The 15,899-nt window shown below is 39.4% G+C and overlaps 1 protein-coding gene across 7 annotated transcripts in view; it reads left to right on the top strand.

Moving 5' to 3' along the window:
- The window catches only part of MAPKBP1 (mitogen-activated protein kinase binding protein 1), a 100,530-nt gene that overhangs the window by 68,175 nt on the left and 16,456 nt on the right, over positions 1–15,899 (top strand). For all 7 annotated transcript variants that reach the window (XM_031505019.2, XM_031505021.2, XM_077784152.1 and 4 more), the window contains 7 exons: positions 554–629; positions 3,151–3,262; positions 3,792–3,855; positions 6,902–7,027; positions 13,359–13,507; positions 14,231–14,280; positions 14,792–15,028. In XM_031505019.2, coding sequence (XP_031360879.2) covers positions 554–629; positions 3,151–3,262; positions 3,792–3,855; positions 6,902–7,027; positions 13,359–13,507; positions 14,231–14,280; positions 14,792–15,028 — 814 coding nt within the window. The remainder of the gene's footprint in view (positions 1–553; positions 630–3,150; positions 3,263–3,791; positions 3,856–6,901; positions 7,028–13,358; positions 13,508–14,230; positions 14,281–14,791; positions 15,029–15,899) is intronic.

The raw sequence follows: 15,899 nt of genomic DNA, 5'->3' as shown, positions 1-15,899 counted from the left end.
ACCTGGGACTTATGGAACCTAAAACTGAACTAGATGTGACTGTCACTGAACAAGTGGAGTCCATTCTCTTCTCTAGTTTTATCCATTTCTCCAGTCTATCTGCTTGAAAGCAAAGGAATCTCTCTGTAGTTGTGTATCTCCTCCTATTGTAGCTATGTGAGATGTTAAGAGTTTTTGTCATAGCTAAATATTACTACTAGATGTAATTTGGTTTTGTATTCTAACATAGTGTCTTGCTTTCTTAATCCTTTGTTCTAATATGAAGGAGCCCAGGTATTTTTACAGTAGTGAGGACTGATTGATTATTGGCTTGAGAATAAATCCTCAATTTTAATTCAGATAATCTACCTTTGCATTTCTTTTGAGGTTGTTTCTTGAACCATTTAAATGATTGATGATAATACTTCATGGAGATAATTTCTCCACTTCCTGTAGTTTAGCCATATTTCTTGTATTTTATGTGGAATGAGAAATGGGGAGAAAAGGATCCTGGTGACCACAGCCCCAGTGTAGTTGGCACAATGAGCCATGTTAATTTATGTCATCCCCTCAGGGTTTTCAACATAAGCAGTGGGAAGCAGAAGAAGCTTTACAAGGGATCCCAAGGTGAAGATGGCACCCTTATCAAAGTAAGCTGTTTTATTTTCTTTCATTTTCAGGTTTTTCAGCATTTCTGAATGCAGCTCAGGGACAAGAAAATTAAATACAAATCTGAGTACAGTGATTTCTTTTTTATTTATTTTTTTTTTCTTGCTACATACTTTGTTCTTTACCCTGCTGCTGCTTCCTCCTACTTCCACCCTTAAGGGCTGGTAATGTATTTGGGTTTCATCATGCTAAAACAGGAAAAGAGTCAATGAATGCTGAAGCTGATCTTTGATTTTTCTCTCTGTCCTGTTTTTGAAGTGAGTCACAGGACTGTGCTGTAAAACCAAATAGAACTGCACCAGTATCTGTCAGGAGATGATTTAATCCATTTAATTTAATCCTTTACTTTCTACTCCAGAGAACTCATTCTGGTTTTCTTGATTGGTTTTGTTAGGCTTTTTAAAGTGGAAATACCTGTTGATCAGTGTTGGTGAAGTGGATTTCAGAGGGAAAATAGAAGGGAAACTCTTTGAGTTGATAAAATTAAATAGTATTGGTCCCGAAAGCCTGGGTCTTGGAATTCTGGACAAACATGGTACTGCTTAGAGAGAGTCTGTTGAAGTTTCCCACCTGCTGAGTGCATCCAGGCCTTGAGCCAGGGGAGCACAGCTGCTTCTGCCATTATCCAGGGCTTACCTTGGTAAATCAGGTGTGTTCAAGATTCACAGTGCAGTGGAAGAACTGCATTCTTGTCTATAAAGGGGGAAAGCCAGCTGACAAAATCAAAATATCTCTCAAGTTGCCAAACAAGCTTATTCATTGTATTTTTTTTCACTGATAATTTTCTGCTGCTGCATGGGCCAGCAGTATTATTATTAGGGACTGGAAGGAATGTCGTATGAGGAGCAGCTGAGCATTTAGGGCTTATCTAGTTTGGGGAGGAAGAGGCTGAAGGGTGACTACTTTGCTCTCTACAGCTTCTTGAGGAGAGGACACACAGGGGGAGGTGCTGAGTGCTTCTCCCTGGGATCTGGTGACAGGATATATGGGAATGATTCAAACCAGGGACTTTAGGAAGCATTTCTTTACTGAGAAATTGTTAATCAAGCACTGGAACAAGAGTCCTGGAGAGGTGGTCGATATTCCAAGCCTGACAGTGTGGAAGATGCATTTGATCAATGCACTTAATAACAAACTTTAAATGTACGGCCCTTATGGAAGAGACAGGTTGGTGAATCTTTGGTCAACTCTGAATTGGTCAGGCAGGAGTAGATGATACTTGTAGTTCCCTTCTAGCTGAAACCATTGATGGGTGTAAATAACTGGGTATAAAGGGGGGGGGATCAAACAGTTTTGTTCAGTGTCAGCTCTTCTGTTTTTCAGAGAAAGATAACTTCTTTCTCTTTGCCTATTATAATTTGTACAAAATTTTTGTATGCCAGAGCAAAGAATGAAAAATTGATGCTACACTTTAAATGGCTGATAAGCTTAGGTGCTTGATTAGATTTTTCTCAGACAAAAAAACATGAAATGTTCTGGGAGCTGGATTTTTTGTTTTTGATATCCTTTATGTTTTTCTGTGGTTTTTTTTTTTTTAATGTGTTTCTCAAGTGGGGAATCTCAATTACTTTTACTGTTGCTTTGCTCATTTTTAAGGCAATTATGTAACCAAGGGATTATGGTTGTCTCAGGAATTTAAACTTTCTTGGTGTGTTATTCTGAGATCATAATACACATTGCAGTTTAATGAGCGAAACTCAAACAGTGACACTGGAAGCAAACATCAACAAAATAAATATAACAGACCAAAGGAGCTTTAACAAGAGCCATAACAAACCAAAAGAATTACCATTACTGAAATACCATGTCTCCCTTGAAGAACACAGTTTATCCTCTCAGTTCCTTAAAATTCTATAAAGGACAGAGCAGGGCATTTGGTGACAGTAACTGTATTTGCTGTGTAGTGATGCTTTAGACCTGATGAGGCATTTGCAGGGGATTTTATATTTGATCCAAGATAAAGCAACAAATAGGTGGATATGAAGAAACAAACAACAAACAAAATACCTGAAAAATGAATTGCAAATATTGGAGATGTGACAGCATCATTATAAAAGAGTTTCTTGGCAGTGTTGAGTTCTTTTTTGCTTTCACTCCTGAAGACTTGAATCCTTTAATATTTCACTTAACTTTGTCAGTTCTAATTTTATTTTTTTTTTTTTTTTTAAATCTTAATGTAGAAGAAAGCAAGACCCCAATGGTTAAAATAAAGTAATAAAGTAGGGGAGAAATAGAAATCTGTCCATTGGTGGCAATACCTTCACAGTCATGAAGGCATTTAATTTAAGTGCCTTCAGTCTCTGATTAGGTTGGAGATAGTCTTAAAAGTCTAGTGAGGTTAGAGGTTTCTCCTGGGATACTGGATAGGTTGGTACTCAGTTGGACTCCTGTGGGGGCTACTTGCATTTTATTGTGACCGTCTTGGGTATTCTGGACTATTTTTATGTAGTTTGAAGGTAGTTTCTCACTAGATATTTGCATTCCTCTGGCCTCCTAAACCAGGTGCAAACAGATCCTTCTGGTCTTTATATTGCAACCAGTTGTTCTGACAAGAACCTCTCCATCTTTGATTTCTATTCTGGCGAGTGTGTTGCAACCATGTATGGACACTCAGGTAAGGCTTATAAACTTCTGGAAATTATTTTTTTTCTGCTGATGACTATATAGTAGGGTCTGATACTAGTCAAAGCTTTCTGAAGATTTCTCCCCACCAAAGTTTACCTAATGGGTATTTTTTAATACATTGTAGTTGGGTGAAGTTGTAATATTTTATTACAAGTTTATTATTTTATTACAAGTTTATTACCTGTCAAGCCATGTATTTATTTACCCAATTTTTCTGGCCTGTAAAGTAGTCTGTGGGTTTTTTTCAGTGTATATTTAGTTTCATTATGATATACCCTCAGCTCCTACCATACATTCTATTATGGGCAAAAAGAGAATTCAGTCTTCATGTATATTTTGCCATGGAGTACACTTTCCATGTCAACCCTAGATTCAAGGTTAAATGGTTGTGGTAATTGGGACATATTGATCTGTGAAGTGTGAATTACTGAGTGCAGACAGGCTATTTGGCTAATGATCTCTTCTGTCCTTTGAATAATTCAGGGAATATTGGTTTTTCTGTGTCTTATTTCTTACAGAGATTGTAACTGGGATGAAATTCAGTAATGACTGCAAACATCTGATCTCTGTTTCTGGTGACAGGTAAGAGGTTTTTCTTTTTTGTGATACTGGTTTATGCCATCTCATATTGGATGTAACATCTCCTTAGGAAAGGTAGATTTTTTTTTTTAGGAATGCTTTATGAATTCCAATAAATCTCAGAGTTTTCTGAATCCTGAATGTGTGCTGTTGGCAAAGCTCACAGAGCTTATGTTATCGTTCCATGGAATGAGACCCATGTGAAGTATTTCCCTTTTCTGGGAGTAAATACTGTTCTGTGCTGGAAAGGAGACAGACATGTGACCTGTTTCCTGACCAGCCTTCAGGACTATAATATAAGTCATCTTGGGCTAGTTTTGCTAGTGGTGCCAAAACTTTTTCTTGCAATACGCCTGTTGGTGAGGTTTCACCAGGTGAAAGAGTCTTTTTAGCAGCAAAAGGGACAGGCTGTCCTCACTTTTTAGTCCTGTTCATACAGTCCTTTTCTCGCTCCCCTGAGTCAGCAGTGGTGCAGCTCACCCCTCATTCAGCTAATTCAGGTCACTACATCACTACTTTCCTGAGATGAGTTTTCTGCATATTTAGTGAGCTAAATCAGTTCACTAAAAGCTTACGTAGTCATCAGACTGAGCCCAAGGGAAAAAGGAGAATACATGCCTAATATGATGATTGTACAGGTGAGTGGAGCCACTATTTGTAATCAGTGAATGCTTAAATCAGCTGAACTGAATAAAATTTTTCCTTTGAGAAAGATGGCTCCTGGAGTGCTATTGCAAGTTCAGAGCAACCCAGATTCTCTTTTTTTCTCAAATTATAAAACACAATTGAATTGGAAAGAGTGTTATAGAGGGTGAGTTGTTGTAGAACATACAATATATCACCTCATAAGTTTATTGTTTCTGTTTTTCAGTAATAAATAAATAATTTAGTTTTCCTCTTCTATGTGTTTAAATAGATTAGCGATAAAAGCTGTAGGAGGGAGAGTCCTTTTGTTGTGAACTTCTGACAAATTCCAGAAACATGGAAGGTTTGAAGTCCCCAGTGATGCTTGTGATTTAGTGCAACATCCTTTTGTTGGCATTTCCTTGAGCAAAAGGGTCATCTTCTTCATTAAGGGTATGCAGGAGGTGGATGAGAAGTGAGGAAAGAATTCTGAAGAAGTTTGCTGTAAGGAGATGAGAGAGCATCTTTCTCAAAGGAGAACAGGGAACATAGTCTATTCACACACAGCAGCATGTGCGATGAATAGAGCTGAGAATAGAGGGAAAAACAGGGATGAGAAAGAGCACAAGGACTGTGAGATTCATGTGAGGAAAGTAATGCAAGGTAAGAAAAAACAAAACAAAATCCCCTCCCCAACCCCAGCAAAAGGGGTAGGTGGGTGCTTGCTTCTGCAGAGTTTGTGTTGGATGCTAATGTGGTCACAGGCTTGGGTTGTTTGCTGCTTGTCTCTAGGTATGATAACTTTGGGGTGGGATAAATGAAGAAGCCAGATTTGCTTTCAGAATTTTGTTTCCTTTGTTTCAGTATTTTTTCAGCAGCAGATTATGGTTGCTGTTACTTGGAGAGAGCTGCTCCTTGAGGGGAAACAGCTGGCTGCCTTGGGTTGCCATGGCTCCCAGACACCATGCCTCACCCCTTTCTCCTGGTTGAAAAGCTTCAGTGGGATGATGAGAGTGTGTTCACAGGCAATGCCAAGTGTATGTGATTTCAGTAGCTGGGAGTGATGCTCCTGAGCATGGCACTGGGGACAAGAAGGGGATTTTTAGTTTTGCCTTAAAATCTCCACAGACTGCAAAGACAATATTATGGGGGTTTTTTGGTGTGATATGGAAATCTAAACCTTTTAAAATGTTTTTTTCATGAGAGAGAAAAAAATGAAGATTCAGGTATTCAGGATCCTGGCACTTTTGACATTTGCCTCAGGTCAGGGAGACCAAAGGTCATTGTTCAAAATGGCAAAGCAAATTAATGTTTACATGCTAAGAAAGATAGAAAAGTCAGTCATTGAAAAATCTGTGTATTGGAGTACCCATGAGTATACTGGCAGTGATGGGTCTTGAAGAACTGAATTAAATCTTCTTTGGATTCCAAAGTAGGATGCAAGATTTTATAAGTGATAGCCAAAGCACCATCTCTGTTTCTACATCAGTGTAGGTATACCCAGCTAGACAGGAAAGATGACTGAGATGAAAAGAATTAGTTAGGAGTGAGGTTAAATTTCAAAGACATTGACATTCATGACAGTACTGGTCATTTTACTTTCTAGTAGCTGAAGATGAGATACAATATTCTTTAACATGATGAAGAATATTTTTTTAAGTTGAATTTCTGAAGAAATTAATGAAATGAGACCACACTGTTGGTTTCTTTCTGTCAAATGCTTTTGAGTTCATTGACCAAATTCAGTCAAATTTCAGAGAATATTTCACAGAACATTCTAAATTGGAAGGGGCCCACAAGGATCATGAAATCCAGCTCTGAAGTGAATGGCCCATAGAGGAATTCAACCCATGGCCTTGGTGTTATTAGCACTGTGCTCTGATCAGCTGAGCTAATGGCTATGTAAGTTCTGTGCAAGTGTCCTGTAGGGAGTCCCAACTAAAATATTAGGAGCACTCTGCTGCAAAAAGTACTTCTACATGAACTTAACTGTTAATACTGCACAGAGACTCCACAGGATGGTGGACATTAGGAAGGCCTTGCCTTTGGGGGTATAGGCAATCAGAGATTTCAGCTTAGCCACTGTTAGAGGATGCAAGGGACATCTGTAGGCTCCACTTATCCTGCTGACCACGGAGGGACTTTTTATGGCATTTCCTTCAGCAGCTGGCCAGATAGTCAGAAAAGCTATAGGATCAGAGATGAGTCTGTGTAAATATCTCTGCAGTTGCTCTTGCTCACAGGGAGGCTTGACAGGCAGGTTTAACCCTTTCATCATGAGGCTTGTGATGGGATTGAGTTTCTGTGAAGCTGTTTCTGTGTGTGTCTCTGCCATAGACAGAAGGGTTCTTTGTCTCTGCAGTGGGAGTTAGTATCAATAAACTGAACTGAGACTTGATCCCAGCCTCACCTTTCTCTCTTTCAGCTGCATCTTCATCTGGCGTCTGAGCTCAGAGATGACCATCAACATGCGTCAGCGCCTGTCAGACATGAAACAGAGAGGGAAGCAGGTGGAGAAGTCTCCTCCTCACAAGGCAGCTGGACTCATGAGGTGAGCAGATCAGACTGAGAACAGGTGGCTGGCTGTGTAGGGTGGAATGTGAAAGTGTGGCAGTGGGATTCAGCTGTAAGGTTTTTGCTGTCTTCATTTTTGCTGTCTTCACTGATAGTGTTCTTATTCCTCTGTTGAATTTGGTTTTGTACCCCCCTTCTTTGGATATAGAAAGCAGACTGGGATCTTCCAGACAGACTTAGTGTGCTTCACTGATTGCAATATGTATGCAATGCCTCTTGTGTCTTAATTTAGTTTAATTATGTGGTCAGAAACTTTAAAAAGCAGTTTGCCTAGGAATATTGAGGATGGTACACAGAATTCCACCAGGGAAGCTGTGATCCTTCATGAGTAAAGTTCTCTAGATCTAAGCTGAATGCAACTTAAAGGCTGTTTTTTGTGGTGCTTGTACTGAAGTATACCTATGAACTCAATGAGTTGGCTATGTTGATCATAATTCTAAAAGAGTCCTTACACACTTTTGCTGTTTCTTTGTTAACTATTTTCTGGAGGCTGTGAAAAAACTCAGCTAAAATAATTATAATATGAATAATAATATAGAATAATTATAATATTAGTAATAAAGACAAAAATAAATGGGAAGAACTCTTGCTAGCTGAATATTATTTTTTGCTAGGTAAACAACATATCTAAAAACAGATTACTGCAGCCTATAAGCTGAATAGATCTAAATTTATCTAGTGACCTTTATTTTAAAAGTGGTTCTTCTGTTTTTAAACAGAACAAGAGTGACAGGGTATTTTTGATTATTAGTCTAATGTGTTTGGTTTCTCTTCAGTTTGTAAGAAACTGAGACTAGTTGGACTGTAAGTAATGCAGAGGAGAGTCCTGACCAACCTGAGATCCCAGTTGGGGGAAAAAAGGGTAAATGCAGATTTTTTTGTTCCTATGTCCTGAATAATTACACATGGAGTTCTGGATATAAAATTACCAAAGCATTGGAGGAATTACCACACTGGCTGTTGAGTGTCGTGAGGATTTGCCCACTCCCTTTGGTAGCAAGCAATGTTGTAACAAGTCTGTCTACATAGTTTTGTTTTGTAAAGTCTTGATCTGCTCATTCCTGAAACGAGTCTTATCTAGTAAGTGCTTTCTGTGACGATCTTGGGAAAACTCAGGAAGCCTTTTTTCTAGCCAAAGTTCTGGATCTGTCAAGCAATGTGCTTTTTATAGCAGTCTCTCTATTATTCCAGCAGCTGCAGCCTTACCCTACCATGGCTCAGCCTGTGACAGATAATCCCAGTCCTGTTCCCTATGAGGTGATACTTGTTTCCATCAGAGAGGCGCTGGCTGAAGGGCGGTGCTAATGCCACGCCAAGCCCAGAACTTTAGTAAACTTGTTTGGTAGCCTCATCGCAAGCCCGGAATCTACTTGTCAGCTTTGAAAGCTTGTTTTCCATTTTGATCATCTGCTGTGGTCACTGGAGATCAGCAAAGACATAATTCCGAGAGCATTTTGGATTGGTACTGACGATGGAAGAAGAGCCTGTTGGAACAGCATTATTGAGGTGGGAGAAGAAAAACTAATGAACTGAATGAGATTTGTTTTCCAGGTGCCATGTACCTGTTCTGATTGTTTCCAAAGCCTGTCTGTATAGGTTGCAGTAGAGAGTTGAGTTGCAATTTGTGGTGTAAAATTGTTGTCTCAGAAGACTAGCAATAGTATGAGAAAGCTCCCTGCCTTGTGATAATTAATTTCTTCTACTAGATCTTCTTTAGAACAGTATTGCTAGAATTTGGTGGGGGAAGTAGGTTTCTGCTAGTTCCATGGTATGAGTATATTACAAGATGAATAATCAAAATAATGCTGGGGTAACAAAATTCATCTGAGGAGACAGTAGGACATGAAGATATCCAATTCAGGACAGTTTATCCAGTTGCAACTGTCAGGGCAGGAATTGACCCAAGGGGGTAACATCAGCAGTGTAAATGCACAGAAGATGCCTTTTTGGGTCAAATCAGCGCTCCACAAAGCCCAGTATTCTGCCTGTGACCGTGGCAATGGAAGATGCTATTCAGTGAGACACTCTGTGAGCCTTGCTGTATGAACCTTTGTGGTCCATTTGCCTCATGCTCTGTTGTTATATCAGGAATGTTAGGAGGTACATTTCTAGTGTCCACTGAGTTTGTATAAATTCTTTTTGAACTTCATAATATTGTGTGCCTCTGCAGCCTGCTTTGGTGACAGCTTCCTGGAGCTCACTGCTCTCTGTGGAAAGGATGCTTTTTGTCTCTGTTAAAGCACTTTCCTACTAGTTTTGTTGAAAGTCTTTTGCTTCTGAATATTGTGAGCTCTGGTGATGTTTTGTTCCACAGCCAGTGGAACAAAACAAGGTTTTGTAAACCTTTTTCATAACTTCTTTTTATCTAACCTGTTCTCTGAACTGTAGAGTCCCTGCATTTTCAGTCCCTCCAAAAATTTTTAGAGACTAAAGTTTCTTCTCTGAATGATTTCTCTGACTCATCTTTATGGGACATTGTACTACCTCGGAATTGCTCTGACCTGTATGACCCACAGTTCTCCATAGTGTGCCTGAGAGCCTTTCAGTTCTACCTCTGGTTGTGGTAATTGCAGATGTATGCTTTTTTTCCTGAACACGAGAATCTTTGATAGTCCATAATAACAGAACTTCTACTCAGTTGATGTTGCTGGTATATTTTGATTTTAAGGCTTTTATATTTTCAGTGAAGGAATCATGTGAAGGCCATTTAGTAGGGCTTTGGTTTTGATCCAAGTATGCATTTATAGTTTAGAAAAGCTTGTTTCAAGTTTTAAGCTGATTTTACTGTGGAATGTTTGCAGGGCTTACAGTCATGTTTTAAAACTCACTTTATCTGTGGCTTTCCTTGACTCTTTAGTATAAATAGAAGGAGAAAAATATTTAATCCAAATTAAATTGTCTAAAAAGTTATGTATGTATACTGAAGAAGTACTGTGTGCTGTCAGATATATTTGGAAAGAAGAGCTCCTTATCAAATTCTCAATGGGTCTTATCCAGTCCAGAAAAGCTGTGTTGTTTCCAGGGCTTAGAATGGGGCAGGCTTTTGATGCCTTATGGTGCCTCAGTCTATGATGAATGACTGCAATTATAACACTAGGGAAACTCTGAAGTCAGTGCACTGTGATCCTTCTGTAGGAAAAAGCAGAATAACTTTCCTTATTTAAAAGTTATTTAAAAGGAATAACTTTTCTTTTAAAATACTTCAGCATTTGAGGGGGAAGCAGGAGGATATAATCTGCCAGTGATACCTACCACACAGGATGTTACAGTTTCATAAATACGTCTCTAAAGCTGAGGGTTTAAGTAGCACAAGATCAAAGTGGGAATGCTGATGACATACCTCTTTAAATGGATAGTTGCCATTCTTGTCTGCTTTGTTTTGTTTTGAGAAAGCAAAACAGGGTTGGGTTCAGATCATACAAAAGCATGCAGGGTACCTATTATCAGATGTCTGAATACTAGAACTGCATAATGACATGTAGAATTTTTAAGTCTATACCTTGTCCTGAAGACTTTCTAATTTAAGGTCCTTCCCTTCCATTCACCCTGTGCTGTCTGACCCTTCAAAAACTGGGAGCTGAAGAGCAACTGACCCTGCTGCCCCATATAGAACAAGATCCAGGTTGTGGTGAGCTGGGAGTTTTCCTCTTCCCTCAGGCAGCTAGCAATAGAACAAGGGAAAATTACCTGAAGTTGTGCCAAGGCAAGTTCATGTTGGACATTAGGAAAAGTTTCTTCTCTGAAATAGTGGTTAAGCATTGGAACAAGGTCCCAAGGGAAAATTGTTGAGTCACCACCCCTGAAAGTGTTAAAAAATGAGTACACATGACACTCCATGATAGTTGGGCATGGTGATATTAAGTCAAATGTTGGACGTGATGATCTTGGAGGTCTTTTCCAACCTTAATGATTCTGTGATTCTATGATACTAGAATGGGATAGTTCCTCAGCAAAGAAGATGAACAATTACAATTGAAACACTTGCTCTGAATCACATGGATCTTGAGAATTGGACATGTCTGTACATGCTATTCTGGAATAGCTACTCTGAAACATTCACTCTGGTATAATGATGCTTTGAGGTTTGGCTCTCAGGAGGAATTCAGCAAACCCCAGAAGTCTTACTCCTTAATTTTCAAAATGCTCTTGTATTATGCTTATTTGGAAACAGCTTCTGTGCTTGAAAACTCACTGTACATTACACTGACTCCCATCTAAGTGTGAAAAAGAACTAAGGGAGAGTGTTGAGGAGATGTGTGCAACAGGGGGCTTAGGAGAAAATCCACAGTACATGGGGGAAGGCAGGGAAAGAAAGGAGAAATAATGAAGTCTGAATAGAAGGGTTGACTTGGGCAAGAACAACAGTTAAAACACTCAAGATCTTGAAAATATCATTCATTCATCTGTTTCTCTTAAAGCTGCAGAATCAAGTTTGAAAAGCATATTTGAGTTTTAAAAATATGGATGTTGAAGAGGGGCATGCATTTTTGCTGGGATAATGCAAGATAACCATATATTTATATCAAATAGGTTACTTTATAATTTATCACTTCCTGTGAAGTATGAAGAAAACCATCTGACTTCCAAAATATGTTATGCATTCTCTTACTCTGCTACTTTAAGGGCACTGGAACATACTTCCCCCCCACCCCCCACCAATTTTTTCTATCACCATCTGATAGATAGGAGCTATCTTTCTATTTGTAACATAAAACAATCCTCCCTTCTCTATTTACACCAATGACAGTACACATAGGAGCTTGGTAAACACATAATCTTGCCTTGCCATATCACCTCATCATTGTGAGGTATTCAGTCAGCTCAATGTTTAAAGGTCTAATAATCCAACCCTTATGTCTCAATAAACTCCTCAAACAACTGTGATGAACACAAGCAGAAGGATGCTATCAAAGTTACTGATACAAAGTTAATATTACCTACCATGAATAAATGTAATTAATATATATCGTAGGATGAAACATGGCATAGCCTCAAACATACTGTGGTGCTTGGGCTTTGCTAGGATTCCCCTGCTTAGACACAAGAACCTGAGAGTGACAAGATGCTTATACAAAGAGACAGTAGCAAAAATGAAGAGACTGACAAACTCAAATGTCAAAAGAACATGTGGATGACCAAAATGAAACTTTTTCACTTGAGAACTCTGCAGGCTACAGTCAGTTTCACTTTTCTTTTTGTCAGAACACTTCAAAGCTCATCTGAAATGGTTGAGTAGTTATTACTCCTAATGAAATGGAAATTGATGTTCTGCCACTATACAGGAAAAGATTAAAATACCTTAACTGCTTCTTACCATGTTTCAATACTGCCTGTGATCTGTCAGCTGCAGGAGAAGTTGATCCCTTGCCAGACTGCTCTGTATTTGGTGGATGAGCTATTTTTATTTAATGAATAATGCTTGGCACTCAACACCCATCAGTGATAACCTATAAATGTCACTTAACAATGAGTTTGGCATTCTAGCTCAAGGCCATGGAGTCGGGGCTACTCAAATATTGGGGAGTTTTCTTTCTTCAATTATTGTCTAAAAGTTTATTTCTTCATTTAATTCTGTGCACTGAAGGAGTGAGCAGAGGGTAGGGAAGAGGAGAAGGAGGGAGGGTAAGATTTGATTTTATTGGGTGTCCTTGATTGGTGGTGGGAAATTCTATGCTGGGAGTGCCTCTGAGGTGTGGGTGGTAAAACTTGTCTTGATCTATTTAAACTGAAGATCTGCACAAGATATATTTTACATGATCCTTGTGCTTGAAAGTTAAAATAATCAGCATTGTGCTCTTATGGTGTGTGGCCTGTGCCTTCAGGGTTTGCCTGGAGCAATCCTTGACATGAACCTGTCTCTTATAGGATAATTTGCCATAAACCCAATTATTTTCAGACTATCTCTGACGTTTTTGATGTGTAAATCAATTCCAGAGAAGAAATGCTTCAGGGTGGGAAAAATATTTGCCTTTCAAATATAATCTTGCATCTTGACCTTATCCATTGACAGAGTCTGAAATGGAAGGCCCAGTTTCATTCCATTTGATTTTCTCACACTTGTTTACTTCTGATTTCTGTCAACCTTCCACATGTATGAGAACATTGTTGTGGTAGAATCTGCACATCTTTGTGAAGGGTTTAGCTTGTCCTGTTTTAGAGCTGGGCTGTGCTAGAGCAAGGGCTGTTTGAGAGAGCTGAAGCAGCCTCCTGAATATGGATGGAGGTAAGGTGGAGAACTGGTGTAAGAATTGAAATGGTGGGCAGTTCATGCATAAACAGTAATACTCCTCCTAATTCCTCCCTTCCAGGCATGAGTCCATCTCTGCACTGTCCTCTGTGCCTGCACTCTCATCAGACAGCGATAAGGATGGTGAAGATGAAGGCAATGAGGAAGATGAGTTACGAGGGCTGCAGTCTTTCCATATTCAGTCCAACTGCAATGCTGAAAGAGACTCAGGTATAAATGGGAGAGGGATTTATACCTGAGTCTGAGATGAGTAGAGTTGGAGGAAAATGGCATGATGTGAAGGGAGATGAGAGACACTGGCTTAGAAATAGCAAGGAATGGGCAGAAAGAGAGAGGCCATAACAGAAGCAGATGGATAGATACCAATGGGAAATATGGAGCTGCCCATTCCTACATCTGAAGAGGGGTACTTTTCAGAGTTCTCTGTGTAGAAATGCAGTTGTTAAATTGGCAAGTTTCTTGCTAGTTCTAACTGGCTGAAGAAATTTTGAATTAATTTCACGATCTGGGATCTACAAACTATTAAAATTTTGCAGAAACCGAAAGAGATCAAGAGATCTCCTCAAAAGAGAGGATTTTAGAAATGTCTGATAAAACTTACAGTAGAGATTGCTGTTATTAATTTGATGTATTTTTACCACAGATGGTAACAGTGTATTGGAGCAGATTTTTTCCCAAGCCTTTGGGAGGACACTGCACTGTGGCAAGTGTTCTGCAGTGGTTTGCTGATTCAGTGGAAATCTTACATAAAACTGTATGTTTCCATTAAAATTTTGATACAATGATTTGGGTAGTCAGTGAGAAAGCATGTGTTGACAGTGGTTCAAAAGGTGTAGGAATACTACCTTTGTTGAAAGATGAAGTAAGAGGTTGTTCAAAAGCTGGACTGCTGGCCAGGATGTCAACTAGGTGCATATCTCTTTACCTTTGCAGATCCAGACCTTACCCTCTCAAGAAGCCTTTCCCACTGGGAAATGAGGAGGGTGAGTTACTAAACCTTCAGATTGTATTTCTTGTTACAAGAAAACTGAAAAAGAAATTCCTAGAGAGATTAAAAACTTTATTTGCACCTGTGGGAAAGGTGTAGCTGTGGCAGGAAACCATTTGGAAGCCTTTCTATGAAGAATGGTTTGGAGATGGTGAAATAGAGCCTAATTTAAGAGACTAGGGTGTTTGGGGTCTAGAGCTGCACTTGGGATTTGTACATCAGTCTTTTTCCATCAGATGTTATGCTTTTGTCTTTTCATTTTTGATATGAATCTCATGTGGTGCTAAAGCTGTTCATATACTTGGATCTGAGCAAGGCACTTAACTGTTCAATTGTGCAAGAAGCAGCAACAAAAGTATCATTTTTACTTGATGCTTTATGATTAAAGCTGCCCTTTCAAGCTGTCTCTTAGACAGTTTTGAGGCTTTTGAGGCTTGTGGATCTTGTGTTTTTTTTCTCCTGTTTTTCCACCAGCCAATCTCAATCTGTGTTTTAATTTCCTTCAGGCCAAAGAGTTAGCAGCAATCCAGCGCTCAGAGGCACCAATGAGCAAGATGCCCCGGCAGCGTGGTCGCTGGTCCCAGCCAACCAGCAGCATAGAGATGACTGTGAAATCCATGCTTGACCTGCGCCAGCTGGAGTCCTTCTCTGTTTCCCGTTCTCCAAGTCGAGACTCTCTGTCTCAAAACAGCAATGGAGATGACAGAGAAGAGCACACTGACCTTCCTGTGCACATCAACAAAGTAAGGGCAGTACTACTCTGAGGAGGTGAACCCACTCTGAGTGCATTTGTCCAGCATCTATTTGTTATTACCTATATTTATTATTACCTGATGCCATTCTTTTTATTGTTAAAGGTCTTCTAAATGACTTCTGAGGAACTTTATTAGATAACTCTATTGTAATTGATACTCCTGCAATGTGTGATTCTGCTGTCTTATCACAGAGATTGTATGGGGTCAAGGTCTCTCTTTAATGATTGGAAGACCTCATGTTTTCTTATAGCTTATTGAATACTTATGTCAAAAACAAGCTGAGAAGTTGAGCTTGGAGATACAGGTGTGTAAAAACTTGGTAACCTGTTAAATCACTCTGCTGGGATGCAGTTTCTTGACTCCATAACCACTGGGATGTGGCTCACATGAAGCCCTTAGTTCTTGGCTGTGCTAGATAAGTACATTCTCTTTGATCTTTGTATTGATGGGTCATGGCAAGTAATGTGTGCTCATCCTCAGAAAGCTAGTGCCTATTTTCCAGTAGCAGTCTGTCCAGTGCCTAGCTTCGCTTCACTAGCTTTCCCTTCACTATAACTGTGTGACTGAGAAGAGGATTCAGATTGTTGTGAGCAGTAATTCAGTTTTTGAGCTGGAATGGCCCAGTTTTGTGAGTTGTCCAATCAGTCTATAGAAGGTAATGGAAGAACCAGAAGCCACATGGCTTACACTCCTGATGTGTGATCAAAGAGTACTTTATCAAAGAACTTTAGGGAATGGCAAACAGGAAACAAACCAGGCAAGTACAACAGTAGTTTGACAAGTTTATTAAATAAGGAACAGAAAAGACATAGAATTGCTCTGTTTTCTGATCTCAGATTGCAGAACATATTCTGTGCTG

This window comes from Lonchura striata, chromosome 6 (genome assembly GCF_046129695.1).
Source record: "Lonchura striata isolate bLonStr1 chromosome 6, bLonStr1.mat, whole genome shotgun sequence".
Taxonomy (NCBI): domain Eukaryota; kingdom Metazoa; phylum Chordata; class Aves; order Passeriformes; family Estrildidae; genus Lonchura; species Lonchura striata.
This window is presented reverse-complemented; position numbering and strand designations above follow the sequence as displayed.